We start from the raw sequence: 22,824 nt of genomic DNA on the forward strand, positions 1-22,824 counted from the left end.
TCATTCTGCTGTGCATGGGGTCGCTATGAGTCAGAAACGACTCAACGGCACTTAACAACAACAACAACAACAACATGGTTTTTCAACAATGACCTTCATATTGTTTACAAGAAATTGTGTAGTAATTAAGAGCAGGGACAGGTATTCAAACCCTGGTTCTGTTTAAAGTCCATCAGCTAGCTAAGTGACATTCAGTTTAATGTACACTGTTATCCATAAAATGGGGATATTCATAGTCACAACATCATGTCTAAGTTTGGGTCTCCCAAAAGTAGAGCCTGGGACAAGACCATGAAGGTAGTTTATTTGGAGGTGGTCCGTGGTAGCAAGAATAAAGGAACAAGGAGAATGAACCAGAGAAGTAGGAAAGAGCAATATAAGGATATATTACTGAGGTTGCCATTGTAGACAATAGGGACTTAATTCAGCTAGGAACTCCAGAAATGGGTTCAGAGGCCACACAGAATTGTCCTCCTGAAGAATAAAAGGCTATAGTATATGTCCAGTAACCACTGTCCCCCACTAGTTGTAGATTTCTGAGCAGAATCCTTTAGCATCTGGGAAGGTTTTGAGGCAAAAATCCTAAATAATGAAAATGCCCACTGAGGTGGGAAGACTGTCAGTGAAATATGAGGCTGAGTTCATATGCTATTCTCCACTGCAGCTGCAGTTGAAATCAGAAGAGAGTTATAGAGGGCAGTATGGGGATCTAGAGACATCTGCTGTACCTCCTGAGGTTGCATGGAGACTTAGGAAAATGTCTAGAAAGTACACCTATCTGTCACACAGCTTGGGTTGGGTAAATGTTGGTTACTATTTTTATTGTTATGACTTCATTTTATTTTCTAAAATTATTATTAGTAACTTTGTCACTAATCATCCAGTTATTTATCTTGTCTATGTTTTCTCTTCTCATTATAGCTATGATATCCTGGATGGTGTTCAGGTCAGTGGTAGTAAGTCTATTTAAATGAACTTTTGGATGAGGATGTATGAAGGCAGGAGGCTCTTAGTCTATTTCTTTTTTTCTTACCCACAAAGCCTCTCACAATATTTAGCTCAAGAGATAATTCTGAATTAGCATGAACTGGACTGTTGTTGTTGTTATGTGCCGTCGAGTCAAACCCGACTCATAGTGACCCCTCCTTGGGTTTCTGAGGCAGTATCACTATGGAAGTAGGATTGCCCAACCTTCCTTCCGAGGAGTGGCTGGTGGGTTTGAACCACCAGCCGTCTGGTTAGCAGGCAAGTATCTTAGCCACTATGCTACCAGAGCTCCTAGAAAGCATAAAGTATTTGACTGCTAACCAGAAGGTTGGTGGTTCAAAGCCACCAACCACTCCTCCGAAGGAAGATGGGGCAATCTACTTCCAAAAAGATCTACCACCTCAGAAAAACAATGGGGGTTGAGATGAGTTGGAACTGACTCAATGACAATTAGTTTGGTTTGGTTTGAGACTGCAACCCTATGAAGCAAAGAATCCATGTCTTTTATCTCATTTCCCCCCCCTTTCTATTGCCCTAAATTAAATCTATCACACTTCTCACACTCAACAAATGTTGGTGGACTTAATGGTTCTCCATGTTGAAAATGCCCCAAAGCAAACCAGTTTACAATAAGCCAGAGAAATTAGGCAATTGCATGTTTTTGTATTCTATGAAAATATCAATCCTGTAGCCATTATGACTACCAGGCTGTCTGTGCCTGTAGTCTTTCAAGGATTCAAACCACACAAATAATCAGATAATTGATCACTTTCCAAAATGCATTCTGGTTAGCAATTTTACTCCAGTTAAAAATATATAAGAAGGTAACTGTAGCATTTAGCTTCTGGCTCATATTTCTCTGAAATCACTTAAGATGAAGGGAAGACGTCTTTGTCCTTTTCAGATGAGGTTGGCTGCCTTACTGATTACTTACTGGTTTGACTGGAATTCTATCTTATTTTTATTTATTTACTGTACTTTTTGGCCACTTATAGATACTATTATTATCTGCATTTTGTTAGTGAGAAAACTGAGTCACCAAGAAGTTAACGATCCTGCCTAAGATCACACACTTGTAGTCTGATTCCAGAATGCATGCTTGTCTGTGCTGGACTGCTTATGCTTGGCTGGGCTGCCTCACTTGTTCATTTCTGGTGGGCACTGTGTGAGATGCCAAGGTACAAGGCACAACCCCTGCTTCCTAGGATCTTATAGGCCAGTGAAGGAGGCAACAAGAAAGCAAGAATTTTCAGTAAAAAGGGCTCACTGTTTTTTTGTGTCTTACCCTAAAATAATTTATTTGCATATATTTCTGAATACAGACAGGGGATAGGTTGGGGAGAAAGGAGTAGAGACAGGAGACCAATTAGGAACTTCTGGCAATAGTTCAGGGAAGATACAATGGAGTTATTTCAAGGGTAGATATAATGGAGATTGGGAGAATTTGTTGCATTTGAGAAATAATTACAAAGTAAAAGTTGAGGATTGTTGAATGATTACATTTATGGGGATATGTGTACCCCAAATAACAAAATTCACTTTGCCTAATAAAAAGAGAAGAGTTCCATTGGGTAGATCATAGACTCAACCAGGTTGAAGACATAAGAGTTAAGGTGACATAGAACACAACCAAGATCATCACAGGGAGTTCACCACTGCTGGCATGCACTACCACTGGATTCTTGATTCCATGGTGCTAATATATAATTTCTAATTAGCCCTACCTTGTATCACTCCTCACAAATTCAAAATCCTGGGCAGGAGCTACCCATTAACCAGATCTAATCTGAGGCTGTCAGGGTGGGGAAAAGGAATATCCATCACCTTTCAGCTTCTGCATTAGGACACAGGGCATGACTTCCCTCCAAGTGTTCACATATTGGAAGAAAGAAATAAGAAGGGGATGCAGATGGCAGGCATCCAAAAATGGCGCAAACGTCCACTACAATGTGGCAAGAAAGGAGCCACAAAGAAAGACTTTCTGACTTGAGCAAATAGGGGATCATGGTACCATTTACTGAGATAAGGTTGCAAAGAGAAGTACGATTAGGCAATGGTGAGAGAGAATAATTTGGTATTAGGAATGATTGTGAAGACCGCAGGTTAGCCTTTTCCTTGATAGGACTATAGTGTACTTCAGGGCAATACCTATACCTCATTATGTCATTTCTTTTCCATTTCATTCGATGATTTCTAGGTAGAAAACAAAAATCCCTAAAGTGATCCACAAGACTCAGAAAAATCAGGCTTCTGATTATTGTACCAGATTTATCTCACATCATTCACTGCCTTCCTTGATAGAGTCCAGTCAAACCCAGTGTTCTTTAAGTTCCTCAAATGTGTTATGCCATTTTCTGCCTTAAGATCTAGACTCATGCTGTTATCTGTTATCTCTGCCTGAAATGCTTTATTTATTTATTTTTTTACAATTACTTATTTGGGTAATTTTAAATTAAATTAATTCCATCTACTTCACGAGAACAGAGATCAAGTATGATTTGCTGGGTGGCACAGATAGTTAAGCACTTGACTACAAGTCAAAAGGTTGACAGTTGGAGTCCACCCAGAGGTGCCTGGGAAGACAGGACTGGCAATCTGCTTCTGAAAACCCTGGGGAACCATTCCACTCTGCACACGTGGGTTCACTATGAGTTGAAATCAATTTGACTTCAACCAACATAACAACAACATATTCCAGGTACCCAACCAGGCAATTACATATTGAATGAGTGAATGAGTGGGTGAATGCATGGATGAATACAATAGTCTAGGGTTGAAGACGGAAAGTTAGCCAAAAGAGATTGCTTTGGGACCATGATCACACAGAGGGCAACTCAAGCTAATGGAGCAAATGTTATCACTCAGGAAGGAGTGCAAAAAAGACTCCCCCTCTAACTAAAGAAACATCTCTTACTGTGACACATTGATATTTCAGAATCAACTGGATATTGGATTAGAAATTTTTATTTTTAACAAGTACCTCCAGATGATTCTCATGCATTTTAAAACCTAAGAACCAATCAGTACAGGAGTGAGCAGAGGAATATTTTTGGCACAGCCCCAGAAGTCTGTTACAGGCCAGATGTTCTAACTTCCAGAAGAAAGAAGCATAAATGTGCACAAGGGGCTAAGAGCCTGTTGCTATCTGAAGAATATCACGGTAGGAATCAGAAGTCTTGGTGCTGATACCTGGTACCCTTACCTGCTAGTTTTACAACGTGTGTAACTATTGGTAGTTAACTTAAAAGAACAGAGACAGGATATTTAGCCATTGGCTATAATCTACTTCATTGATATTTTATGAAGATTCTACATATGTGATAGCTAACTTTTTAAATATTATAACCACTTTGTGTCTTTAGAAAATGCAAAGGGAATGATGATCAACTTCAAAATTTCCTATCAATTTTCCATAAGATAATAAAATATCACTATGTTAACTATTAAGTAAATCCACATTTTCTGTGTGTGTGCATGAGTATGAGAGTGTGTATGCCTTCACCTGTAATCAGTAAAGAACAGAAATAGAAAAACTAAAACCATGAGCTTTCTACAAGACACCACTAAGCATCAGAACAGGCATTGAGAAAAGGGGAAGCTTGACCTACTTCCCTGGAAAATAAGATCATATTCAATCTGTCATTTCATGTTGCCACTATTATATGTAGTCAAAATTATTTTATTACAACTTACACAGAAATGACACCTGGATAAACATGTTCCCAATAATAAGAACTTATAAAATGGGAAAATGGTCTGATAGCTTGTGAGCTGGCTTATGACTTGGGAGAATAGCTTATAAATCACAGCTCTTATGACAAATTGATATTGTCAGGTAAACTGACATTTTGCCACCTCTGTTTCACCATCTCTTGTAAAGTTGAATACCAGTATTAATTTATGAACTCCTAAACTAGGCTGTATAGGAGCCCTGGTAGCATAGTGCCTAAGGCACTTGACTGATAACCAGAAGGCTGGCGTTCAAACCCACCAGCCACTCCTCGGAAGGAAGGTTGGGCAATTCTACTTCCATAATGATACTGCCTCGGAAACCCAAGGAGGGGTCGCTGTGAGTCGGGGCAGACTCGATGGCAAATAACAACAATAACAAACTAGGCTGCATAGGGTAGTAACTAAGTGCATGGAACTGGAAGAGGAATTCCTGGGTCCAAATCCTGGTTCTGATACTACTCAGCTTTTTCTTTCCTTATGTACTTTACAGTGTCTGTATTATTTATCCAAAAAAATGGAGATAATAAAATTACCCAACTCCTAGGGTTGTTGTGAGGATTATATGACTTAATATATATAAAATATTTAGAATATTGTGTACCACATAATAAGTCCTCAATAAATGTTAGCTATTATTAAGTTACCTATCTTACAGGGTTCCTAAGAAAATTAATGAAAGTGTGTGTGTGTGTGTGTGTGTGATACTTAAAATAATCATCATCATAATAAAAAAATCTTACAAACATCAAATTTCATACTTCAAAATAAGGAATATCCTTTTCCAAGTAGTTATCATGGTTGGACTGGGGAAGAATTACAGGATAAATTGGGAGCAAGGAAGATGGCTGGAGGAAAGGAGGGAGTGAGGAGATATGTATGTATTCTAAATAAAGTGACATTGCTCAAAATATCTTAGGGACCCTTTGGGACTGCCTACAGTTATATATCAGTCATTTGGATCTTCCTAGTGGTAGCAATTTTTATCTTCTGACGGTTTCTTTTATTTTTAGAAGTAGCTGAGTGCTATCACGAACCAAGTTCGATGAATGAGGCAGTTGACAAGATTCTATAACGTATTTTCCTTTAAAAAAAAAAAAAGGAAGAAGCAGCAGCATATTATAGACTGGAAGAACTCAGGTAAGTGATGGTCAGATTAATGTGCTAAGGTACTGTTACCTCTTCCATACAATGAGGATATTAATAAACACAACCTCAGGTCTTAGTTTGGGTCTACAAATTAATTAAACAAACCAATTAATACATTTAGTTTTGTCCTGTCATAGCTTCTGGAGTCAACCTAAGCTAATGCTGTTAGTGCTTGAAAAAAGACCTCAAGGTCAGGATATCCCAGCTCTCTCAGGTCTAGCATTAAGTTATCCTGCTTGAAAATTTTGGTTCAGACATTATTGACCAGCGCTAACAATTAGGATTTTCCTTTCTCAGGAAATCACTCCTAACGTTAGGCCCCAGTTCACTGAATGAGTTCACTCCCTTGATAAACTTTATAACACTTCAATTTCTATTAGGATCTGCATTCTTCTTAACAATTCCCATTCTGAGATGTTGAAAATTTTCCCTCATCCCTAACCTGGTCACCATGGCTCTACTATTAGCAAAAAGGCCTCCTGGAAGCAACTCCTTGCCCGCTTCAGACCCCTACTCCTGGCTTTTCTATGTTATTCTCTATCTATCTACCTGATACCCAGACTTAGACTCTCAGGTCCCTAGCAGTTACATCTTGTCTGAGGCCTACTCTCCAGGTGGCAGGTTTGCTCTGCTTCAATGCACTACTGAAGCTCTGACCTCTGGTATAAGATACAGCTTGTATAGCCTAATAATCGTTATGATACACGTGCAAAGACCTGAAATAGACATACTCAATAGGGTGATATTCAGGGTCTGGGGTAAAACTCTGTAACAAGTGAGGAGAGGAAGTCCATTGAATTAGTTAGTTTCCTTACAAAGAAAGGTGTTTCAAGTATATAGTTTAGGAGCCATTAACAGTTTTGAACAAACTAAACCTTTGAATCCTACAACATTTCCACTGCTTCTGTTCATGGCTGGTCTCTGTTTGTGAATTTTTGCCCTAACTTCTGTCAAAATTTTACGCTCCCCCAAAACTACTATTATTGGAACTTTCTCACCCCTAATAAAGGCTTTAATGTGACAAGTATCACCATTCTAGTTTTGCTAAACTCCATAATAATGTGGTACTATCTCTTAGCCCAAACTATTATCATTAACTTTTTGTTAATAGCAGTCAATGTTTACTACATCATTAAAACATGAAAGCACGAGTTATATGTATGTTTAAACACATGTCCCATGTTCTTTCATGTAAGACTTGCCCATACAGGTAACAGGATGTCATGGAAGGAGAGTCAGACTTTAGATTCCATCAGGTGTACAATCAGATTCCATCAATACCTTTATTAGCTATAAGATCTTTGACCATGTTTTGTCTTACTGAGACTCAGTAGTCTCATTTGTAAAAAGGGGATAATACCACCTTCTTCCCAAGATTATATCAAAAACCAAACAGTTGGCATTGAGTGGACTCCAACTCATTGCAACCCTATGTATGTCAGAGTAGAATCACGTTCCATAGGGTTTCCAATGGCTGTGGTGTTTCAGAAGATCACCAGCAAGGTAGGTCTTCTAAGATGCCTCTGAGGAATCAAACTGCCAGTCTCTCAGTTAGTAGCTGAGTGTTAAACTATTTGCATCACCCAGAGACTCTTTCACAAAGTTATGTTGTTGTTAGGTGCTGTTGAGTCATTTCTGACACCTAGCGACCCCATGCACAGCAGAACGAAACACCACCCGCTCCCACGCCAGCTCCATGATCCTTGCTATACTTGAGCCCATCGTCACAGCCACCATGTCAATCCATCTCATCGAAGGCCTTCCCCTCTTTCATTGACCTTCCACCTTACCAAGCATGACATCCTTCTCCAGGGAATGGTCCCCTCTGACAACATGACCAAAGTAGGTGAGATGAAGTCCGGCCATCCTCGCTTCCAAAGAGCATGTCAGCCGCACTTCCTGCAGGACAGATCTGTTAGTCCTTTTGGCAGTCCATGGTACATTCAGCACTCTTCTCCAGCACCACAACTCAAAAGCATCAACTCTTCTTCGGTCTTCCTTATTCATTGTCCAGCTCTCACATGCATATGAGGTGATTGGTAATATCATGGCCTGTGTCAGGAGCACCTTAGTCCTCAAGGAGACATCCTTGCTCCTCAGCACTTGAAAGAGTTCCTTTGCAGTCAGTCGACCTGCCCAGTGCTACACGTCATGTAATGTCCTGACTGTTGCTTCATTGGCCTCGATTGTAGAACCAAGCAACATGAATTCTTTGACAACCTTAATCTTTTTCTCCATTTATCATGATGCTGCTTATTGGTCTAGTTGTGAGGATCTTTGTCTTCTTTATATTCATATGTAATCCATACTGCAGACTGTGTTCCTCAATCTTCATTAGTAACTGCCTCAAGTCATCCTCACTTTCAGCAAGCAAAGTTGTATCATCAGCATATCTCGGGTTGTTAATGATTCTTCCTCCAATCCTGATGTCACATTTTCCTTCATATAGTCCAGCTTCTTGATTATTTGCTCAGAATATAGATTGAATAAGTATGGGGAAAGGATACAACCCTGAGGCACTCCCTTCCTGATTTTAAACCATTGCAGTGTCCCCTTGTTCCATTTGAATGACAGTCTCCTGGTCACGGTACAGGTTCCTCATGAGTACAATCAAGTGTTCAGGAATTCCCATTCTTCTCAATGTTATCCATAATTTGTCATGATCCACACAATCAAATGCCTTTGCATAGTCAATAAAGCACAAGTAAACATCTTTCTGGTATTCTTTGCCTTGAGCCAAGATCTGTCTGACAGCAACTATGATATCCCTTGTTCCACATCCTCTTCTGAATCCAGCTTGCACCTCTGGAAGTTCTCTATCAATAAACTGCTGCAACCGTTTTTGAATTATTTTCAGTAAGATCTTGCTTGAGTGTGATATTAATGATATTGTTAGATAATTTTCACATTCTGCGGGATCACCTTTCTTTGGAATGGGTACAAATATGGATCTCTTCCAGTCAGTTGGCGAGGTAGCTGTCTTCCAATTCTCTTGGCATAACCCAATGACTGCCTCCAGTGCAGCATGTGTTTGTTGAAATATCTCAATGGGTATTCTGTCAATTCCCAGAGCCTTGTTCTTCACCAATTCCTTCATTGCAGCTTCGACTTCCTCCTTCAGTACCATTGGTTCTAGATCATATGCCACCTCCTGAAATGGATGAACAGTGACCAGTTCTTTTTGGTACAGTGACTCTGTGTATTCTTTTAATCCTCTTTTGATGTTCCCTGCGTCATTCAATATTTTGCCCTTAGAATCTTTCAGTATTGCAACTCGAGGCTAAAATTTTTTCCTCAGTTCTTTCAGCTTGAGAAATGATGAGTGTGCTCTTCCCTTTTGGTTTTCTAACTCCAGGTCTTTGCACTTCATTGTAGTAACTGGCTTTGTCTGCTCGAGCTGCTCTTTGAAATTTTTGGTTCAATCTTTTTGTCTTGTCATTTCTTCCATTTGCTTTAGCTACTCTCTGCTCAAGGGCAAGTTTCAGAGTCTCTTCTGTCATCTATTTTTGTCTTCTCTTCTTTTGTTGTCTTTTTAGTGACCTCTTGCTTTTTTCATGGATGATGCTCTTGATGTCATCCCACAATTCTTCTGGTTTTCGGTCATTAGTGTTCAATGCATCAAATCTATTCTTTAGATGGTCTTTAAATTCAGGAAGGATATATTCTAGATCATATTTTGGCTCTTGTGGACTTGTTTTGTCTTTAACTTTAAGTTGAACTTGCATATATGTAGTTAATGGTCTGTTCCACAATCAGCTCCTGGCCTGGTTTTGGCTGAAGATATTGAGCTTCTTCATCACCTCTTACGACAGATGTAGTCAATGTAGATTCCTGTGTGTTCCATCTGGTGAAGTCCACGTGTACAGCCACCATTTGTGTTTTTGAAAAAAGATGTTTGTAATGAAAATGTCGTTTGTCTTGCAAAATTCTACCATGCAAGTTCCAGCATTATTTCTGTCACCAAGGCCAAATTTTCCAAGTACTGGTGATTTTTCTTTGTTTCCATCTTTTGCATTCCAGTCACCAGTGATAATTAACACATCCTAATTGCAAGTTCAGTCAATTTCAGACTGCAAGAGTTGATAAAAATCTTCAATTTCCTCATCTTTGGCTTTAGTGGTTGGGCATAAATTTGAACAATAGTCATATTAATGGGTCTTCCTTGTATGTGTATGGATATTATCCTATCACTGACAGCATTGTACTTCAGGACAGATCTTGAAACATCCTTTGTGATGATGAATGCCACGCCATTCCTCTTCAAACTGTCATCCCAGGCATAGTAGATCATATGGTTGTCTGATTCAAAATGGCCAAAACCAGTCCATTTCAGCTCACTAATGCCTAGGATATCAATCTTTATGCATTCCAGTTCATTTTTGACAACTTCCAATTTTCCTAGATTCATACTTCGAACATTCCATGTTCCAATTATTAATGCATGTTTGCCGCTGTTTCTCCCCAATTTGCGTGGTGCCACGTCTGCAAATGGAGGTCTCAAATGCTTTACCTTATCCATATGAGTAAAACTGGGTTTACTCTGATGATGCAGCTCTTTCCCAGTCCTACTTTGAGAGCTTTCTAAGCTAAGTGACTCATCTTCCCCCTCTATATTGGATAATATTTCCAGATTATTCATAAATTTGCACAGTAATGTATCAGACAGTGTTTTTCTGCTATTCATAAGGTTTTCCCTGGCCAATTCTTTGAGAAGTGGATGGCCTCCTCCTTCTTCCTAGTCTGTCTCAGTCTTCAAGCCTGGCTGATACCTGTGCAACAGGTGCACCCCACTGGGTTTGAAACACCAGTGGCACAGCCTCAGACTCACAGCAACTCATCACCACAGTAAAACAAACTGACAGACAAGTTTGTCTCCCTTAGCTGTTGGACCCTTCCAACCACCCTTACCTGGATCCCTGCAGCTGACTTCTCATTCTATTCTGGTCCCCTTTGCCTTTTCTGTCCTTTCCCTGCCTTCCCACCTTGCTGCTTGTGTGGCATGGCCTGGGTTCCTCTCCTTGCAAAGTTATAGTGAGGACTAAATATGTACTTAACATATCTCAAATGAATCAAACAGGAAGGCATTCAATACACATGTTAGTTTCCATCCTTTTCTTTGAGTTCCATTTCATAACAATGTACACTTTAGGACCTTCTGTTTCACTTGGACTAATTTCCTTGTATAGCCTATCATATTCTATCTTCTCTCTCAGGTGATTTACAAGCACACTAGTTCCTTGGTTCCTAGCCCTGTCTGCTAGGAGGTGTACCCACTGAGCACTTAGGGCCTTACCTCTAGCAAGAAAACAGCCTCCATGGCTGTTTCTCTGTTGCCCCTAGGGAACCTTGGTTATCCTCATAAGTCTCCTTTACAGTATTGTGATGGTTATGTTTTTATGTCAACTTGGCTAGGCCTGGTTGAGTGGCTGGGCAGCTGGTGGTAGTTATTACCCATGATGAGACTGGCAACCAAGTCTATGGTAGGATCTACCACAAGCAGCTGAGTAGCTGCCTTTGAGATGTGGTCTGCTTCCTGTATTTAAGGAGAAGCTTTGAGAATGTTCTCTAGCTTATGGCACACTTGGACCCTGCATGTAGCTGTGTTGTTGCTCAGCAGGCTTCCATGCTCTGACAACCTTGGGACTTACAGTGGACTTAAGTTAATGGCCTGCCATGTGGATTGGTAACATTGGGACTGTACCTTTTTACTTGTCAATCTTGGGGCTTCTGAGCCTCAGCAGCCAGCAGCTGTCTGAGTGAAGAAATGCCTCTAGCTCCAGTGGGCCGGGAGTGGAGGCAGAGCTGGACCCCAAGGTTGAGGGGCTTTCACCCAGCCCCTAGAGCTTGGCACTTTGGACTTGGACTTAAAGCCTCCAAATTGTAAGAATAAACTCCTGTTAAGGCCATCCCATTTGTGGTATATTTCTTGTCAGAGCGGCACTAGATAACCAGAAGTATTAAGACATAAACAATATTAAGTCAAAAGTTTATTGCTATGCATTATATTTTAACAGACTATTTTGCAACTAGATTGTCTTCTTCCATTACCATTACTGGTGTGCTTGCTCTGAAGAAGATGTACACGGAAAACCTCAAACTTATAGAAAGAGATAAAATGTGAGATGTAGTCAAAATAATCCACTGAATGTTTCATATAGCAAAATCTTCTAGGGCTTGTGAAGTAGGTGAGTTCTAACATTTTCAATTTGCACACACCTTTTAAGGACTACATGTATTGCCTCTCTCTGCTTTATTGTTTAGATATCACCAAAGCCTTTTCATAAAATGTAATAATTCACCCCTTTGGAGGACTGCAAAATCATTCTTTGTTTATTTTTAAGTTAAGAAAAGGATTGACATGCTTTCCTTAGACTGATTCTATCACTTCTTATTTAAAAAGCAGAGAGTATTAAACAATGCTGTGGGGATAGGTATAATATTTACTACTGATATTTAGTATCTCTCTTCAAATGTTCTCTGATGAGAATAGAACCACGAGGGAACATATTGAAAACCATGCCCAACCTCTCTTGATCTCGGCTCTTTGCAGATGTATTCTGAAGTTTGAAAGTACTACTTCATAGATTTGGGTCAGGAAGACCAACCCATCAGAAAATATTTCATCATAAGCATTAAGCCTAGAATTCAGCTTCATTCAACTAAGTTTTCAGAGATGTCTGGGTTACATCATTATGGAAAGAATAGCTAGTTTCCTCACAGATGTGAGCCAAAGGAAGTCTTGTCTTCTCTCAACTGTACTTACCCTAGTTAAAACTAAATAAAGTTATTGCATTATATTGAAATATGTATTTGAATAATGTCCTTTTGATTTAAAGAAAGAAAATGAAAGCTATCTGAATTTCAGCATTCTCCACTTTAGATGGAACCACATAGCCACTGACTTATAGAGGAGGCCAATGAATGCAACGCAATGCACTGCCGTTGAGTCAGGTCTGACTCATAGCGATCCTTCCTTGGGTTTCTGAGGCAGTATCACTATGGAAGTAAATTGCCCCTCTTTCTTCTGAGGAGTGGCTGGTGGGTTTGAACTGCCAGCCTTCTGGGTAGCAGTCAAATGCCATAGGTACTACACTACCAGAGCTCCAATTTATTTATCCAGTCAACTAATATTTATTGAGCATTTATTATATTCCAGACATGGGCCAGGCTCTGACACTACAATGTTGTTGTTGTTACGTGCCGTCAAGTCGGATCCAACTCATAGCGATCCCTCTTTGGGTTTCCGAGGCAGTATCACTACAGAAGTAGATTGCCCAACTTTCCTTCCAAGGAGCGGCTGGTGGGTTTGAACTACCAGCCTAGTGGTTAGCAGTCAAGTGCCTTAGGCACTATGCTACCAGACCTCCCGACACTACAATAGTAATAGAAAAGAAAAAAATCACTCCATGCCTTTTCAATACAAGAAGAAATCTAACAATAATCAAACAATCATACACCTAAAGGCAAATTTATAAATATGATAGGTGTTATGAGAATGAAGTATTGAATTTAACCTAGGACTCATGAGTCCCTAACTCCTCTAAGCAGAAGTAAATCTTTTGACTCTGAAATTTCACATCTAAGAAAATATCTTATACACATATCATCTCATTTACCCAAATATAGATGATGATGCTTCACTGTAAGTTTGTAACCAACTAAAATGCCCTTAATAGCACCCAAAACTGAACTCACTGCCACCGAGTCGGTTCCGACTCATAGTGACCCCCCTCCTTGGGTATCCAAGGTGGTATCTCTACAGAAGTAGATTGCCCAGTCTTCCTTCCAAGGAATGGCTGGTGGGTTTGAACAGCCAGCCTTCTGGTAAGCAGTCAAATGCTTTAGGCACTACACCACCAGAGCCCTTACTAGAGGACTAGTCAAACAAACCATGGAACAACTATGTAGTGGAAAGCTTTGTGTTATTAAAAAAAAATGTGATAGGTACTCAAATCAAAAGAATGTGCAAGTATTCATTGCATGAATAAAAACAAGGTGCAGAACATGAATATATGACAGTCTAATAATATTATATTAAAAGAAAAAGAAAAAAAGGTATATGTATATCTGGAACTGGTTACCTCTCTCTAAAGAATGAAAGGAGCTATTTTACTTTTCACTTTCAAATTTGAGAGTTTGTTTTATTATGTTTTCATTAGTGTGTATACATGGTAGTAGTTGTTTTACTACAGGGCATCAATAACAAATAAAATTTTGGATAAACAATTATAGGCTTCTTTATAGGCCCACAAAATCAAAACTTTCAGTGATAGGATCCTAATAATCTGTAATTGTAAAACAATGCCCAGGAACAACAACAATTATAAATCCTCCCCAGATGATTCCGATGACTGGCCAGTCTGGGAAACAGTGATATAAAACAATCAATTATCAACCTCAGGAAAATGTTTATATATTCAATCTCATATCCTTATTTGGGAGCCAAAATATTCCAACAATGTTCTATAGCCATTCAGAAAATAAAATACATACCATGATTTTTCAAAACATTAGTTAATAATTATACTTAATTACCCATGTTGCAGTCTATTTCAGTATCTACAGACACCTTGGAGATGGCATTTCAAAACAAGTAAAGATTTTTGTTCTTCTACTAGCAAAATTTATTTCAGTCTTTAAGCTCTAATTCCAGGTAAAGTGTACTGAGACTTTAAATACATCACCCTTCAAGAAGTTATTACAGCACAGTATTTATTGGGCTTTTCAAGTCTTGATTTATAAGATGATACAAGGATTTGAAGTAGAAAAACTGAGGATGAACTATTTTATGTCAAAATCTCAGTGTGTCAAAAAACATAGTATCTTTCATATTATTACTGGTTTCCCATGAAAATCTTTTAGCTGGAATAAACCTAGTGGCTGACACTGCCCTCTACCTTTAATCATTTTTCCCCAGCTTAAAACATGAATAAAACAACCTTTGAAGTGAATAACTATAAGGCTGCTCTAAATAAAATAACCACCTATTTAATTCTGTATCAACCACTTGTTCTCTGTGTTACATTGAGTATGTACTTAAGTTTTCAGTATCTCAGTTCCTTATCTGAAAAATGGTCTAATAATGGCACTATGTTTATATAAGACGCACATAATGAAAACATATATACATACCAGAAAAGTGCACAAAATACACTACCAAAAACAAAAACCAAACTCACTGCCATCGAGTCAGATCCAACTCATAGTGACCCCTCCTTGGGTTTCTGAGGCAGTATCACTACAGAAGTAGGATTGTCCAACCTTCCTTCTGAGGAGTGGCTGGGGGGTTTGAACCGCCAGCCTTCTGGTTAGCAGTCAAGTGCCATAGGCACTATGCTACCAGAGCTCCTACACTACTGCTCCATAAATGTAAGCTTTCATCTGTAACCATGTTCTGAGCTGTCAGAAAATAGTCATGAATTAAGGACCACAATTTGAATATGGATGTGATGCTTTTTATTTAGTATCCTGCCTCCTTTGTGTTGGTCATTCATCTAACAATAATTATTAGCTCAGTGTCATATCCATATAAAAGCACTGATCTAGGCACAATGCAAATTGAAAGAATGAAAAAGACAAGACTTCTTATGTCTAGATTATCATTTAAAAGAGAAAATGCTCACAGATTGATATTATATAAGGTGGAAGACTGTAGTAAGTGACAATAAGAGGTAGGTAGATGGAGTTTAGAGGAGAAAGCAGTTAATCCCAGCTGAAGGGTGGTAAAGGACTAGAAGTGGGAGATTAGATAGGCAACATTATAGTGTGGCATTTATTTGGGCCAGCCACACAAAGCATATCCCTCAGCAGAATTCAGCCACAAGGAAATAATTTGATCTTGTGGATAGGTTTCTGGTTAAAAACATTCTAAGATTTCTTTCCCCACTGGCATGCTGTTCAAGGTAAAATTTCTCAGAAACACTATCACCACCGTATCCATGTATATATATATAAACAATGTTTTTGTTCGTTTGTTTGTTTTGTTTTAAATCCCTCTTTATTAGAACTCTGAAAATGAGAGTTCAAATAAATAACTTAAACCTATAAGCCTATGATTCCATAAAGCTATGTCAGGAAAATAGCATCCCATGGAGTTTTACAGCAAGAGCTCTATGCTCCAATCTGGTCTAGTTGGTAATAGAAAAAAGACAGCACTTCTACCTAATGTTGACTAGGAAGCCATGGAGAGAAAAATCCATTGGCATCTGCCCAATGCCCAGTAAGCAGATGGCCATGGGCACAAAAATAATCACGACAATTGGCACCTCATTGGGATGCTCCAAGCAGAGAATGGGCCTGGAAAATGCCCTTCTTTGGCTGCCCTTCCTCCTGAGGCATATTGGCGGCACACAGTAAGGAAAACTACCTAGCTGCTGCAAAGGGGCATAGAAATGGCCTTTGAAAACTAGGCTGCTACAGCCTCCTGGGTAGTCAATCTGGTGCCTTTCAGCAATTAGAGTGCATCAAAAAGAGTATGTGCTGATTTTCTCTTGGACAGGTGATATTCAACAGATCCCATTCAAAGGTGGTTCATATAACAAGCTAAGCTCCAAGATGGTGGAGGGGTCTGAATCCTCTGTAGCCAGGCCAGGTGTAAAACAATATTTTTTATCTGTTGTAGAATTTTTAAATTGATGGTGTATAGACAACAAAGTGCATTTATATTTTCCAAGAGTAAGTGCCATTAGCTAACTAGGTTTGTTAGCTATTTGAAGGGTCATTCACTGTAAAGCCTACTTCAGAAACACTTACACATTTGGAATTTTTTAAAAGTTGGTGAAGTTCTACTTAAAAAAAAAACAAAAAACTGATGGCCTTATCTCTGTTTATGATATTGCCTAAAATTTCAAACAGATATCTTCACCAACAGGCATTAAAATATTATTTATTGCATCAGAACCACTCATATACACACACAGGCACACACAAAAAATGTTTAGTCTTATTTTGCATTTGAGTAGACTTCTCTGAACCAACTGCAAATGCAACACAACACTAAGCTTCTGCCTTGTTTCTCCCAAAATTTTCAGCTGAGTTTCAAAAACAAGGACATCTAACTCCTAAAAGTTGCTCTGAAATGAAATAGACATTATTCTAATATAAAATATGTTTACATAGAATTTGACTGTTTGTATCACTTCAGATCAGTTTTAAATATACTTGAGAAACCCTTCCAAAAAAAAACTCCCAGCCAATGCCCATGATCCCAATGACTTATGTTTCTTTAAGTGAATTACATTAGGCCATGTTGTTTTACACAGCTAAGTTTTTAGAGCAGAGAATTCTAATTGTTATCTCAAACATCTTAGGGCCTGAAACAGTTTGCATTAAAGGTGTCTGATTATTCAATAATTCATCTATATAGATGAATTATTGAATTCATCCAGAAAATAGCCAGTTTGGAGAAATATCTGATCTCAGTTTTCATCAAGACAAGGAATCTTCAATTAACTACTGGCTGCAAAGAATACTTAATTTCATCATAGCAAGTAACACTTGATCACAGATGTATATACCATTATGAAATATAATGTGGAGTAACTAAATTAAAGATGATTATGCCATAAAATTCTGCTCACTGCCCTCAAGTTGGATCTGACTCATAGTGACCCTTCCGTGAGTTTCTGAGGTAGTATCACTACAGAAGTAGTTGCACCATCTTCCTTCTGAGAAGTGGCTGGTGGGTATGAACCACCAGCCCTCTGGTTAGCACTCAAATGCCTTAGGCACAAATGCCATAGTCAGGGTAAATATTAACAAAATATAGTTCATTATAACAAACTAAAAAATGTAAAGTAATAAGGATGTAAATGATAGTGGTTTAACATAAGTGCAGATCAAAATTGGTACATAAATGAAACATTTATATGTAACTACTTTTAAAAAGTGTATAATTTCTTAGCTACAATCAAACACCATGAGAGAGGGAGTCAATGGGCCCATGGACTTGAGATTACATACAACATGAAAACATTGGTCTACATTCCACTTTGGTGAAGTACCACTGGGGTCTTAAAAGCTTGCAAGTGGCCATCTAAGATGCAACAATTGGTTTCTCCTCATCTGAAGCAAAGAATAATGAAGAAAACCAAAGATGTATGGAAACAATTAGCCCAAGGGACAAGTAGACCATGCAAACCTCAGTCTACATGACTCTGAGACCAGAACTAGATGGTGCATACCTACCACTGTCAACCACTCAGAAAGAGATCAAGATAGGCTATCCTGGAGAGAGTGAGAGAAAAATGTGGACCCAAACTCAAAATCATAAAAAAGACCAGGATTTACTGGTCTGATCGAGACTGGTGAAACCCTTGAGACTACAGCCCCTAGTCACCTGACAGGCTGCAATTGAACTCACTCCTGTGGCTTCCAGCTAAAAAATAGGTGCATAAGGTGAACATACACACCAGGTAGGTGCACTCTTTAGAACAATCAATATGGGAGATCAGAAGGGCAGTATTTGCACAGGGAGATATCTCAGAGGGCAGGAATGCATAGGAAAGAAGCACATAGGGAAAAATGTAACCACAGGGAGGAGGTGGGAAGAGGGCTGTTGTATTGTGGGGATTACAATCCACATCATGAAACAAAATGTGTATGAACTGTTGTACGGAAAATGACGTTGTTTTGTAAACCTTCACTGAAATCACAATTAGAAAAAAAAAGTCTATGATCTAAAATTGTCTTCCAGGAAATTAAGTAAAATTGTTAGATAAAATATTCTCATTTTCAAAATGGGAAGGGACTTTCACTCTGCTAAGAAACTTCTCAACTCTATTCCTTTACTGACTATTCTTCAAAGAGTGACTTGTTTGACTCAGACATTGGATTAAAGGTCAATATTCAGGACTGGCCTGGACTCTTGGCTCTATTGCTCTCTCTCAGCTGTATCAGTAGGTGGTAAGGGAGGTCATGGTCCTCCATAGGACTTCTAGAGTTGGCTGTGCAGACCCCAGCTCCTTCAACTGGCAGGACTCAATGTGTAGCTTTGGTGAGAGAAAGCATGATAAGTCTAAGAGTCCATCTTTGCAAGTTTTTTTTTAAGATTAAAAAATCCTCACCATCTCTGTAAAACTAGTAAAAAGTCAAGGAGTACACCCAGCTAAGGAGCTGTTCTTTTATCTCACTCATTTACTGCCTTGGAAACCCAAGGAGGGGTCGCTATGAGTCAGATCCAACTCGACAGCAGTGAGGTTTTTTGTTTTTTGTGTTTTATTTTGGATTCTTTGACTAATATTTGATGTCAGAGTTGTTGGTTAATATGATATGGGGTTCGTACCTAACCTAGCAGAAAAATCTTGATCCAGAGTGTGTAGGGGAAAGTCTGGGCTCATTTTAATGTGACCCACTTGAAATATGCTTTAATTTAAATCATCAAGCCCAACATGTTGAGAGAACTGTCTGAGTATAATAAAAGCCTTCTTAGAATAAACTTTCAAAATCATTGCAAGTAAACTATTTCTATCAAGACTTAAAATAGAACATGTTATAAAGAAACATCATTCAATGTAAGACAGAAGTAGCTTAGAATGTAATACTTAAACCTGAGTACCTCCAGCCAGGATCTTTTCTTCCAACTCCGCCATTTGCTTCTTATAAGCTTTTAAAGCTGCTTCTTTAAAAGAAGGACGAATCCGCTTTGGCTTTGTGATTTCCATTGGTGGTTCAGGAATGTTTTGGTTTTCATCTTCTCTTATTTCCATTTCAACTGATGTTTCATTTAATGGCTCCAATCCACCTTCACTAACTATGTCATCTACCTGACCATCATAACCCTCATCTTGTGGGGTTTCATAAGGAGTTTCATATGAAGGGAGATCATATTCTTGCATTTGTTCATCTCTTTCAGTAATACTAGTCCTGTTTTCTAGTTTAGCTAGGACTTGTTCCATCACTTCAACATAATCTGTTTCATTGTCAGCCACTGGTACACTATAGTCCTCCTCATCCTCTGCTTTGTAATAATAGGGTTCTGTGTAGACATCAGAATCAAGGGTGGTGCTCGATTCATTTGCGGTTGATTGGGATAATGTGCGAAATCTTCCCATTAAGGAGGAACCACTGTCCTCATAACCACTGAGACTCTGCGTGCTTTTGTTCCATACCATTTCTAAGGCTGATTTAGCCCTCTGTAATGTAGATCCAAATTTTGGGAAGCTGAAAGTCTTATCAGAAAGGTCAATGCTTAATCGGCTATGCCAAGATTTGGGTGGGGCATCCTCTGAATCATCACTTTGCAATTCACTTTGACTTCGATACATCATGGACAACTGGTTTTGATTTTGGTACAGTTCATTGGAATTAGTTCCCTGATAACAAACATATGGACCAACCCACTGGCCTTGTGTTTCATTATCCAGTCCAGGACATGGAGATGAGTTGTCATCTTGAGTTAAATCATAGCTCTCAGAGTCATCTTGAAGGTCACTGTGGCACTTTCCCAAGTCATTGACATCTTTATTATAAACATCCAGCTGCTGGTCAGATAGACTATTTGTGTCATAGTCATAAGCTTCCTGGGTGGATGAATCCAAGCCTAAATCAGCTCCTTGCTCAACTTGATTCCATTCCTTCCAGGGGGAAAGATCCTCATGTAAAGATAGCTGTGAATCACTGTAATGACTTCGGTCTGCAGAGGCACATAACATGCCATTACTCATTCCACTATCCACAGTTTCTGTGTTCTCAATTTCATTCTGTCCTTGGATACCTTGAATACCCCCATCTGAGCGCTGGTCCTGGGGACTGTCATACAAATTAGGTGTGCCTTCCTGTTTCCTCTGCCAAAGTTCTCGGTCTGAAGATGACAAGAGGGAGCTTCCATTAGTTCTAGTGAAAAACTGATTTTCTGAAAAATCCTCTGAGTAAGACTGACACAATTTGGAAAAATCTGATTCAGAACGACTAAGTTTAGCAGTGAAAAAATCACTTTGAGAATGCCAAAGGGGTGTTGCATCTGCATGATAGGTTGTTGGTTGCTTTTCCAAGTTATCCGATTGTGGCAATTGTGAGGAAATTTTATCATAATCTGATTTATTTTTTATTTTGTTGCCATTAGCTGTTTTATTCTTGGATCTAGCATTGTGAGACTTTGAGCTTGACTTGGAAGTACTTGCCTTTGTTTGAAACTCTGACTTGGAAAGCACAGCGTAAGTGTTTCTGTTGAGGTCAGATTCCAGCTCTCTATCACTATCATTGGGTGAATGCCAACTGTTCTTCTTGATTTGGGGCTCGGGAGTGGACAGCTTTATATCCATGCTCTCATATGTCTGGGAGGATGGTATCCCTCTCTCTTTTCTTTCTCTAATGTCGTAAGTAAGAATATCTGTTGAGATTCCAATGCCTGTTCCTTTGAGTTTATATGATTTTTTTAAGACAAAATCCCTTTGTTGAGGGGTTTCAAAGTACACAAGTATGGGTCGAGGCTTTGCATTTGGACAGTCCCTTTGCTGTCCTATCCTCTGAGCAAATTCAATTTTAATAGCATTTGGTGCATCTGAAAAACCCATTTTATCTATCAGAATTTGGTACACCACACTTTCAATGTATTCAAATCTTTCTTCAGGCACATTTAAAAATCTCAGGCTTGCCTTGCTACCCATATGACCTAAATGTTTAATATAATCGTGGATGTCTCTGGTTTCCCTCCGTGACTGGACGAACCCTGTACGCAGCTGTTCAATTTCACTTTGTACAACCTCCACACTGCTGGAGATCTCATCTATAGAGTGCTTGAGAGCATTGACGTGCCCTCGTAGTTCAGAAAGTTCTGTTTCAATCTGACTTATCCCCTGAAGTTCCTTAAAGATCATTTCCATGACATCATGTGTTTGGCTAATGCAGCCAGAGGAACTAAATCCTGGCTCAAGGGCATTCGCCTTTGGGTTCCGTGCAGTTCTGTCCAAAGATTTGCTTCTTATTCCCCAGGTCTTCTTCACTGTGCTCAACTCTAAGTCTGAGGAGACACACTCTTGACTTTTTTTCCATTTTCTCAGTTTGCGTAAAGCTCCTAGTTTTAAGCTATGCAAAGTACGCTCCCCATCAGAGCTACCCTCCGAGGGTGCGAGGCTACTTGAACTCTTTCGAGTGCGTCTTACTGGCATCATGTGTGTTGATTGTGCCTGGTTTTCTGTACTGCTTCTTATTTCATTTAATGATTCTGAGTAGGAACTCTCAATTGAAGATCGCTCTTGAAACAGATCCTCATTATCATTGTTGGTTACATTTATATTCTTTGGTAGGCCATTGGCAATAGCTACTCGGTAACTGAAAGTTGGTGAGAGGGAAAATTCTCTATTAGCCTCGTCTTCTTCAATGGATAAGTTGCGAGCAGATGAACACTTTGCAATCTTCTTTACAGTGCTTTTCAAGGTATTTGAAAATTTAGGGGGTTTGGTCTGGTCAGCAGAAGGAAAGTGTTGATCCTTTTTCTGCTGACGATTCTCTTTCTTTTTGGTTGTATTTCCCAGTTTCTTTGTAAACATTCCTTTGCAAAGTTTATGTATGTAAGGTAAAATCAGGCTCTTGAAATAATTGGCCACCATGGAGAGCAATTAATGCAAACTTTTCTGTCCAAAAAAATAAACAAGTTATCAGGTTGAAAATCTGTAAGTCTAAGGCAAGCATCGCTGTTCAGATGGTCTGTGAATCATTGAACATAACATGAAGGGCAGCTGTTGCTCTGCCACAAAGTCAATGTCCTGGGAAAATCAGGAGCAACCCGCCATTTATGAAAGACATTCTCTCCTTGAGGAGGGGTTTCATGAATCTCTCCATTTCCACATAACTTCATGTAGTATCTGAAAAAAAAAAAAAAAGAAGAAGAAGAAGGCTAAAGTGATTATCAGAAATCAATGCTAGATTTATCCTGAAAGGATTCAAGATACTCAATGTGTAAAAAATTACAGAGGGACCAAGGGGAATATCTGAACACACCAACACTTTTAAAACAATTAG

General features: G+C 39.1%; 1 protein-coding gene across 1 annotated transcript in view; it reads right to left on the reverse strand.

The window, feature by feature from the left end:
* Positions 1-22,415, reverse strand: part of UNC13C (unc-13 homolog C) — a 903,686-nt gene extending 881,271 nt beyond the window's left edge. The window contains exon 1 of the mRNA XM_007935152.2: positions 19,421-22,415. Coding sequence (XP_007933343.1) covers positions 19,421-22,412 — 2,992 coding nt within the window. The 5' untranslated portion in view covers positions 22,413-22,415. The remainder of the gene's footprint in view (positions 1-19,420) is intronic.
* Between the last annotated feature and the right edge of the window lie 409 nt (positions 22,416-22,824).

This window comes from Orycteropus afer, unplaced genomic scaffold (genome assembly GCF_000298275.1).
Source record: "Orycteropus afer afer isolate SDZICR_OR568_19922 unplaced genomic scaffold, OryAfe1.0 scaffold00026, whole genome shotgun sequence".
NCBI classification, from domain to species: Eukaryota; Metazoa; Chordata; class Mammalia; order Tubulidentata; family Orycteropodidae; genus Orycteropus; species Orycteropus afer.